Source organism: Schistosoma haematobium, chromosome 4 (genome assembly GCF_000699445.3).
Source record: "Schistosoma haematobium chromosome 4, whole genome shotgun sequence".
Taxonomy (NCBI): Eukaryota; Metazoa; Platyhelminthes; class Trematoda; order Strigeidida; family Schistosomatidae; genus Schistosoma; species Schistosoma haematobium.
The window spans coordinates 36851698-36861904 of record NC_067199.1 but is presented as its reverse complement, the minus strand read 5'-3'; the positions used below and the strand labels follow the sequence as shown (position 1 = coordinate 36861904).

At 35.8% G+C, this 10207-nt stretch overlaps 1 protein-coding gene across 2 annotated transcripts; it reads right to left on the bottom strand.

Moving 5' to 3' along the window:
• Positions 1–243: 243 nt before the first annotated feature.
• On the bottom strand, positions 244–9459 carry CSNK1A1_1 (Casein kinase I isoform alpha). 2 transcript variants are annotated; one of them, XM_012937026.3, is made up of 5 exons: positions 9313–9459; positions 9086–9192; positions 8759–9055; positions 8578–8725; positions 244–6292 (listed from the first exon to the last, which is right to left on the bottom strand). In XM_012937026.3, the coding sequence occupies exons 1-5, from the start codon at positions 9436–9438 to the stop codon at positions 5888–5890; spliced, it is 1083 nt and encodes a 360-aa protein (XP_012792480.3). In that variant the 5' UTR covers positions 9439–9459; the 3' UTR covers positions 244–5887. The 2 variants fall into 2 exon arrangements, with proteins under 2 accessions (XP_012792480.3, XP_051066896.1); XM_051216317.1 differs by having other exon boundaries at positions 7075–8725; positions 8759–9192.
• Between the last annotated feature and the right edge of the window lie 748 nt (positions 9460–10207).

Below are 10207 nucleotides of genomic sequence, written 5' to 3'. Positions count from 1 at the left end.
TAAAGAATGACGAAATATGTAACTGACATCTTAAAGAAGATATGCAAATGATATATCTAATGTATGATTTTTATACTTTAAAAAGCGACTGGGCGAGACTATAATTTATGGACGAGCCAATCAGATTTACGAGAACAGGTCTTAGATTTTGGCACGAAATCGATTCATTCACCCATTTGGCTAAATAGTCTTGGCATTATAGCTGATATCAGTTCATGATGAAAATACTAAATCTAATTCTTAACCCTAACCATCAACTGTAAATCATGATCCTTATTCTTCAAACTGCTTCATAACCCTCATTTAGCCCTACTAAGTAGGTAGACACTTTCAGGGTCATTTTAGCGTCGCTCAAAGGTCGTCCATAAATTATACTCTCACCAGTGACTGACTTTCTACACAACTATGAATTACTTTTCACCAACAAGTTTTCGTTCAATACAACTAATCAAACTGTTGTTATTATTATTAATACATGAAAAGAATATTTCATTCGTTTATAAAGAGTGTACTTATTAGCTATTACGAATTTTTAATAAAAGGTTTTGACCAATAAAAATTTCGTCCGACTAGGTTAATTATAACAATCAATCGGATGATTTCATTTACCAAAATACATTGTTTTGTGAAAGAAATATGAATGATAAATATCTGTCATAGATTTAATACTGCTTTTATGAAAACACTACTTAGAAACATCCAGTCAAAGTGAGATACAGCTACTAATACATTGAAAATTCATCTGAATAGATCAATCAAGGGGAAATTTTACACAGCAAGTTTTCGTATAATCTACTATAGTCACTCTCTTACATTCCCCAGTGTAAAGCATATCATGACTGATCAATTTACTGTGCCTATATTAGTTTATTAGCTCATGTATAGCCACGTACATAAGTCATTTATCAAGGCCACTTCTACGTATTCGACAGCAGACCCCCAGAATATTTTACCAAGGCACAAATCAGATTAACTGCGTCATTTAATCTGCAGTGTTTTATAGAATTAAATTCAAATTGATGAGTTTGAAGTTGATCCTATGAGATTAAAATTGCTTTATATCTTTCTGTCTACGAACTAATTCTTTCTTCCCGTACTATATCCTTATATGCAATCTTTCTTTTATATATTACCACCATTTAATTAACTACTTCTATGAATTCGGTGTTCATTTTGTTGTGCTAATGAGGTATGGCAACTTGAACCGATGTATATATATGTACCTAGTTCTACGTTGTAACTGACTGACTGATTCATACTCATCATTAACATAATTCACTCAATTATCTCGAGTTACATACATCTAAATGTAATTTATTTTATAGAAGCCTTAGCAATCCACACTTTAAAATTTAGGTTGCATAAAAAACAGTATGTTAAATTCTACTCTTTACATTGGGTTTCAATCTAATTCTTCATATTTCACTCTTATGTCTATAAAAATATTTCTATGTATTACTATGGTTGTAAAAGGTTGTTTTTGCACAGAATTATTGATTATTAGTCACTACTTCATGTCAACTTAATGACGCTCTGTTTACATTAATAATTGATTAACAAATTTCTCACGTTTCACTAATTCACTCTATCAATAGCTATTTGTTTGTTTAAAATTATTTAGTCAAAATTGACAAACGCACAATTGATCATTATTTTTATGGAGTTCTACATCACGAGATGATCTTAGTAAGAAAAAGCCCATTGAGAAGCAGAAAGCACTGAACAGATTTTATATCCTAGTATTGAACTTCTTAGCTATTCACATTTACTTCATCAATCGGTATCGAACTCAAATAGTTTCTAAACACATTCCGATTATTACAAGTTATATTCCTATTACTGATCGTTTAATTGTTTAGAAAATGTCTTAATAAAGTTTATCAGATCTACAAATAGTTCTCTTTATTTGGTCATTGAATGTTGTAAAAATCTGCGATCGATTAACCGGATAATTCCATGTTAATATGTTCTATCCCTTACTAGTGACTAGAATAAATTGGATATCAACAACTTGTTTTTGGAGCTAAGGGCTCTGCAATAGCATTAACCCCGAAAGATAAGTCCCTATAATAAGGTTATTGTGGCTTAAAAAAACTGGCTATTAGGGGCTGTTGATTGAAATATGAATTTCAGCATACTAATTGATGTATCACGTCAAAAAATAAAATCACAGTACTTTTAATTGGAATATATACTTCCAAACTAATGAACAACTTAGTAATTCCTGAAAAATCAATTTCACAAAAAGATCCAGAAAAATAATTTCACTACGTTCAAAAAGTTATACACACTAACGAATTAAAATGATCAGAAGATTGAAGTTTATAATTAAGCTACAAACTCACACCAAGTAGCGCGATTTTGAAAGCCAACCGTAAATTTAATTTGATTAATATAACCTGTTTTAGTGAGTGGACTTAGTCGATGAAGTACGGTTTCTAGGATATAAAATCCGTATGTGAAACCTATGGAGATACGTAATTTGAGGTTCATGAAAAAACTCAAGTAATTTACTAGGTCACTTCATATAGACGAACCATTCAGGCCATAACATTGTGTTTATTTGGCAATAGCTCTAGCTTTTATAGTAGAATAACAAACGAAATACTTGTCAAGTAGCAGCAGCAAACTTGAAAAATTATCCCTGATTTATAGCGAAAAATCATCTGGATATGAGGTTTCTCAATATTAAACCAGTGTCGTAGCAGTTCACAATGTGCAGAAAAAGCTCTGGTCCTCCACATATAACTCGAAACTGACACCGGACGCTTACAGAGTACTTGATTATCCACAAATTGATGGGATCTTATTTTTGGAAACAGTAGTATACATCTGTGCTGAACACACTAATACGGTTAATCTCTCGAGACCTATATTTGAATGATTTCATCAAGCCTACTGTTTCTGTTACAAGTATTACCAGGCATATGAGCCAATGGAAATATTCCACACCAAAGGTTTTAAAAATGCATAAGCGTACTCTAGTAACTGTTGAAAGTATCAAATCCTCCATCTACTAGTTGCAAGATTGGACTGGAGACCCCACAAACGTAACTACACTTACAGGGTGATACTGTTCTTTAAAAGGATGTACTACGTATGTTCTTCGAGTGGCAGTTTACAAGGTATCGAATGACTGTCTGGTAAATGACCCACTTCAATACTATTCTTAGGAAACTTATCGTCGCTGATGCTATTAGGTTGCTTGATGACTGTTAAACGGACACCCGGAACACTATAGATCAGGATATTTTCAACCGACTTCACACGTTTGGCTTGGATTTCGTGAATCTTTATAATCAAACTAACCTCTTTAGAGACCTGCATTACTTAAAAATTTAGTACCTCGTCTGATCAAATCAGATCTTAATAATATCACATCCATGTTGCTCGACAGCAGTTCTCTAAAACGTTACGGACATTCACGTTAACAGCTTAACAATTTCACAGTCCTGCTGTACATGCTATGAGGAAGTTAGTCCCACTCTGCCATAGTCTAACTGAAAAAAACAATACTATTATTTGAAAAAAGTCCATTTTCAAACTCATGTTTTGCAGTAAGTTGATAACTAATGGTTTCTGACCGAATTCCAAGCTCCAAAAACTACATCTCTAAAACTTTTCATTAGGTGATTTTTCAGTACCTTCCCTGTTTTAAACCAAAATCTTCATAACATGCAAGCTCTTTCCGGAATTCAACCAACATACATAAACTAGACATAATCACTAATTATTATTACTATACCAAAAAGTCTTACAATGCTACTCTAAAGAAGTTGAATGGTTTTACCAGTTTACATGCTGAAAAATATGGGTTAACATGCGTATACACAAATTTTGGTTAAAACAAAAGGGCTACCCTGATCCAAACAAATTGTTCAGCATAGCACAAAGTAATTTATAAATCGATGAACATAAGCAACTATATTCAGGCTATCAAATACCTAAAATGGCGCCATCCAAGAAATGGAGGTTGGTGTTAAAAATTAATATATGGAGAGAAACTTGTTTGTCCATACTATAAATTTAGTAATAATGTCCCTATTATATACAACTCATCCTACAACTAAGTACTTGGTTTCGAGACAGGCTTTCTGAGACCGTGATGCTAACGAATACCCGGAACCAAAGCAAGTGAGATGGAATGCGAATCAGTAACCTACGCCAGCATTCCACACGTTATTAATGACTACATAAAGCGACGTCACGAAGATAACATTAATCATCGGGTTCCAAAATAGTCAGCAGACTACAGCCCGACGAGATACCGGAAATTGCACATCAATAAACAGAGCTCTATAAAGAAGTTACCTTTCAAAATATAAGTAACACTAGTCAATTTAGTTCAGTGAAAACCTGTCTTTGATATCTAATCAAAAGTTGATGGAAGCGTCAGAACGTAAGTTTTAGAGCATTAATACCATTGTACCATGTCCAGGGACATACTCAGGGACATTACACTAGTTAGATCTGAAGATAAAAAGAAAAGTGGGAAGTAAATCTGGTCTAGTCGGATTTCTATAAGAATATCTGTCTCACGACCACAAGATTTTATCAACTTTGTCCAAAATGGATATCACTGTACTCGATGAATCGTTACCAACGCTGTTTTGATTCCACTATCAAGTACAAGTCACACATGTGCGTTATCAATTAACTAACAGCTAGAAATCATAGAGTTTAACCCATACTAATGACAAATAGAATCTTGGTAGTGTTATTAAATAATTAAGATGTATTGTTCAACAGGGTAAAGGTGTCGGAAATTATCCAGACTTCTTCGAAGTAACCAACGCAAAATGTTAAAATGAAGCACGTAAACTGGGTAGTTAGTTTCGTAGTTATTTGAAGTATTTCAGTAAGTGATCAGGTCAAAGACATCATGTACAAACGAGGAGAATGTGCTAGTGTCATGTAGTTCTAAAAGACAATCCGTTTTATGGAGCGTAGAACCTGACGCATGTACATTAGTTCAAGTTGCCGCATAACATTAGGATAAAAAAAATTAGGTACTGAAGATACGAATTGGGTGAATATGGATTAATGAGACAGAATAACCTAATAATTGAATAACCAATTAGTACTTAAAATGCTTTCAATGAATACAAAATCTCGCCTTCATAGTCATGCATCGCAGTTCACTGCAACTAATTTCTGGGCATAATCAAAGATCTTTAACATTAATCGTTTTTTCTTTTAAAACACAAAATAAAGATTAGTAAAAACTGAAAGTTTATATTTTACAAATATTGTAGGTGTTACAGACGGCAAAGATTGGAGAAGCCATCAAATGTGTGTAATGATCTGCACGAAGTCCACAAATAGCATACAGCCGATAACAAATTAACATATGCTGAAACGTTGGTAGCAATAATCAATAAAAACACCTACTTTGTTGCATTGACAACTCTAATGAGCCCTGATTTTAAAATGACCAAAAATGATTGTCGAAAAAAGTATGCAATCAGATACCCCACTTACAACCAGACAACATGTATCTCTTAAATCCTTGCAGAAAGTATAAAACTATATATACGTGAACAATAAAGCAATTAATTAAAGACATGTCTTGTATGTACAGTGCTACAATAAAACCTAAAATTTAATACAGAGACATTTGTTTCGCATTATCGAGCACATAACAAACATAACCACAAGAAATTCAAAGTTATCTCAACAATCACTGTGAGCATAAATGTTTGATACATTGTTTTCAGAATTAAGTAAATAAGTAGAAAGACATGAACGGTTAGAAAGAATTAATGTCCAAACACCCTAAAATGTTAGGTTTGTGTCAAAGATTAAAATTGGCCGCTCAACATTAGTAAAGGTTGATGTATATAAGAAGTGTTCGACTTAACTAAAGCAAGAGTAATAACGCTGAAATCTATCCTGTTCTGCCAAAAGGAACCTGAGTGCTTCCAGCTGTGGCGTTGCCAGAGTGTTCTACATTAGCTTCACCTTCGGGGGCAGCACTTGTACCAGGAGAATTTGGAAGAGCTTGTAAACGGTTACTAGTGTCCTCATTAAGTGTAGATGAAGTACCAGCAGGACCTCTTTGTTTAAGTATGGTCCAATCGAAAACGTAATCGAACTGATGGCTCATTGTTCTAAATAAAATACGGAATAACTGGCGAAGATACATATAATCAGGTGTTTCATCGAATCGCAACCCTCTACAGTAATTCAGATACATCTGAAATTCGGCAGGATAACCTTTGCACAACACTTCAACAGGTGTTGACATCTTTTTCTCGCTAATTCTCTCGTATTTTTGACGTTTCGTGGTCGCCTGAAAGTAAAAAGTTTATAGGTTATCATAAAAAACTACATTCAGTGAATGCATCGAATTTACACCGAAATTAATCATTTTTATGACAGGATTCTTTAGAATCTTATAAATGAGAAATGTAAAAGACTGGCAGTTTAGTTTCTCTCCTGTGTTATCTACGTAAGCTTAGCAGTAGGAAACCAATAGCTGAATTTATTTTCAAGAGCATATTTTCAGGATTTCGCATCACGAATAGCCCATTTTTCCGGCTGTGATCGCAGGACGACTGGTTATAGAAGTGTAAACTTGAAGGTCATTTTGGGTGATAAGACCGGAAATTTGACCGTTATTTACACTTAATTGAAAGGTTGGTTATGAAAAACTTATGTTCAGATTAAGACAACGGCAATTACGGTTTTATCACTATACATAAAATTAAAAACTAATAAACTTAAGGGCAAGATGCACATCCCCACTTATTCGGCAACCAACTGCAAGTTATGTGAATTCTAAAAACACTGCCGATGAATGAAGACATCACTTGTTTATAATAAAACACGCTTGATGCATTTCAAGATTACAAATTAAAAAGTTGTATTTCTAACTGACTTTTGGATTTCTAGAGGTCCTATTTATGTAGATAAATTTCATATGAAGTGGCAATCAAGTGTAATATATTACAAGTATCCTGGAAATAGTGTTGGAGTGGATTATCTTTAGGTGACTTACGTAGTTTTTGACATATGCAAGTTACTTTACAGAAAACCGAGATACCCTGTTCGGCTGACCCTGAATGAACTTACAGAAGATAATGACATCTATCCAGTCTCCTCTGAGCAATTCACGTAGTACCACTGCCGAGTCAGTCATACACAACGTAGAAACCGGGACGAACGCACACCAGTTCAAGCTGCTACACCAGGTCAAATGAAACTATGAAGATGAAAGCTAAAGTTGCAGTATCACCGATAGTAAGAAAGATTAGGCATATTGATTACAATACAAGACGTAACAATATTCAAGAATAATGGAATTCTCGGTTAGTTTCTAAATATAAATACGTAATGTTAAGACTGGAAAATTCCGTGACTTATATTTTTATGACGTCGTTTCTAGTACATCACTTGGAAACACTTATCGATCCCCTCAGATTAGTTAGTAAAACTGTTATTCGGCATAGTGATGTTATTTCCACCATTAAAATTCCAGAGCTCACACTCCAACTTAATAGGCAACTGTATTCAGGATTTATGACGACAGGTGTAAATTGCATGTCCGATTTTTGAAGTACATACTTCAACTCATGAATTTTTTAGATTTACATGAACATAAACATAGGCACAGATGAGAACTAAGGTATATATATATATATATATGCCACATAAATCGCTAGGTTTATGTGTTAACTGGGTTACTGAGTATGCCCAAGCTAAAGCAGGTGATCCTCTTGTTGGAGTGCTCACCGAGCGTTTTATCTAGAGGTCTGGTTTATATGGTAGTCGGGAAGCGTTAGGAGATGCGGTTTTCTGGTTTATACGTCATTTGTTCGCCCAAGATCCTGGACCTTATGTGCTCCATTGGTTTGGAGTTAGTTTTCAAACTCTACAACTAGGCGGACTCTTCTTACACACAAACCTGATTTGAGCACTGAACATTCGCTTTTCGTCCTCTTAACTTCGCAGACAATACCCACAGGCAAGGAGGCAGTGAAAAGAACTTCCAGTTAGTGGCTACGTGAGCACAGTGATATGTGAGCCGGCCGACCCCACCCTCAACCAATTAGGGGGCTGTCTGATCCCTTGAACCATCCGTCAGACCATACATGATGTATCTCAATTTTTGATGATTTTACCAAAGGCTGCATATACACTAGTGTGGAGACGAAATGACACCCACCGCCAGACCGCAGGGGAATTTATAGGCACTGTCCTGATTATAATCATAATTTGTTACACATACTACGCTCATACCGATATTTTGGGACCGAACGATATGATAGGGCCTGACAGAACAAGTGTTGGCTACTATAATTCAACCGTATTAAAACATAGCGACTAGTGTCGATACGGCAGAACGAGTCCAAATCAGGTTCACAATACTATAGGAGCTTTTAGGACTAATCAGACAGACAAGGTGATGTGTAAAGCTGTGCCCCTAAGATTGACTAGCTGTAAAAATATTTACACGAGGTATATAAGTTAGCTCAGATGTACAATGCGAGGAAAACTGACAATATTGTTACTCCTATTAAGCAACAGGATAATTTAAATACGTGTTACATAGGTGACTGAATGTGAAATACCTACCCGTAAACCTTGCCAAGGCAAAGATCCACGATTAAAATACATCAAAACGTAGCCTAGAGACTCCAGATCATCTCTACGAGATTGTTCTATGCCCAGATGTGCATTAATACTGGCATATCTTGCTGTTCCGGTAAGGTTTTTGTCTTCTCTGTGCGAAGTAAGAGAAATAAATCCCAATTACCTATAACTGATGTGTCGTCCTGTACGCACATCTCTGTAGCGTTTAGCTAGGCCAAAATCAATCATATAGACCTTGTTGCAATGACGTCCGATTCCCATGAGGAAGTTGTCAGGTTTAATATCTCGATGAATTAAACTTTTATTATGAACATTTTCAATCCGAGCAAGCATCTGGTCAGCAAGCATTAATACAGTTTTCAGTGTGAACCGCCGGCAACAAAAGGTGAATAAGTCTTCTAAACTCGGACCTAGAAGGTCCATCACCAGGACCCAGTATGTTCGGCAAGTGCCGTACCATCTTAACAATTACATTAACTTAATAACTCACCTCGCCTGAGGTATACCAATTGCACCTGCAAGGAGTCGATAAACCTTGTGTTCGAACTGAAGTTGTGGATGTTTAGCATATATATTTTCCATCTTGACTGCAACTTCCTGAGAGGAAAAGAGAAAACATTCATACCATTACCAAGAACCCTATATACCAATTAACCCAACATTGAGACGCAAGATGACACCAAATACAGAAACCACTTGCAGAAAATGCTAACTTACCTCACCCGTCAGTTGATTGACCCCCAGGTATATATCTCCGAATGACCCCGAACCAATTTTCCGCATAAGTCTGTACTTATCATTGACTAAGATATCAGTTCTCTGTCTGTTAACAAGGTCCGCCATATTTACTGACTGTTTTCCCGGCCAAGTAGTTCTCAATCTATTCAAACACTACAAGCAATTCTCTCTCTTTATCAGACAGAAATAGCTGACAGGACGCCTGAAAAACCTCGTATTCGGTGAGTACCAGTAAACAAATCCCCAAAATGAATAGTTCTGTAAGTCTCCGACATTTGATGCCGACCTCATTAAACCTACTGGACAAACCTAGCTGAAGGCGCTTGGTCTCGTATTCAAACCAGATCATGAGTGGGCAGGCTGTGCTATGCATCTCCTACGGGCGTTAGTCAGCTTAGATCAAACGCTTTCCGAGATACCTTTCAAATATAACTACAAACTTCCGACTTGACTGGGTTAGCATACATCAATTATAAATGTGTTACTAGTGAAGGCGTTGTAAACTCCGAATACACGTGACCTCTTCAGTAGTGAGACCGACTTGAGCTGGCACACCAGTTCACAAACTGTAGATCTGTTCCTCTCTGAAACATTATCTTCTATTTTTAAATTTTTATTTTCATATACTGTATCCATGTTTTCGGATATTTTTTCGTTAGTGTACTTTATATATATCATGTTGGAACGAACTCCTAAATAAGTCAAGATTAGAACCCTTTTGCCTCTCTCATTCCAGTTAATGCCATTTGGGCCCGATAATATCGAGGCTTGGATCTGCTACACAGTAGCTGACTTCCACGAGCATGGCGTGACAGACCCGCGTGCACAATTCCTCTCACAATTTCATTAGTTACGCCACACTTTTTATATCCAC

Coding starts and splice junctions, on each gene's coding strand:
- CSNK1A1_1 (XM_012937026.3), bottom strand. CDS start 9,438: ATGGCGGACCTTGTTAACAGACAGAGAACTGATATCTTAGTCAATGAT. Junction 8,726..8,758: donor GGACGACACATCAGTTATAG/GTAATTGGGATT, acceptor TACTTCGCACAG/AGAAGACAAAAACCTTACCG. Junction 6,293..8,577: donor TGCCTTGGCAAGGTTTACGG/GTAGGTATTTCA, acceptor TTTTACTTTCAG/GCGACCACGAAACGTCAAAA.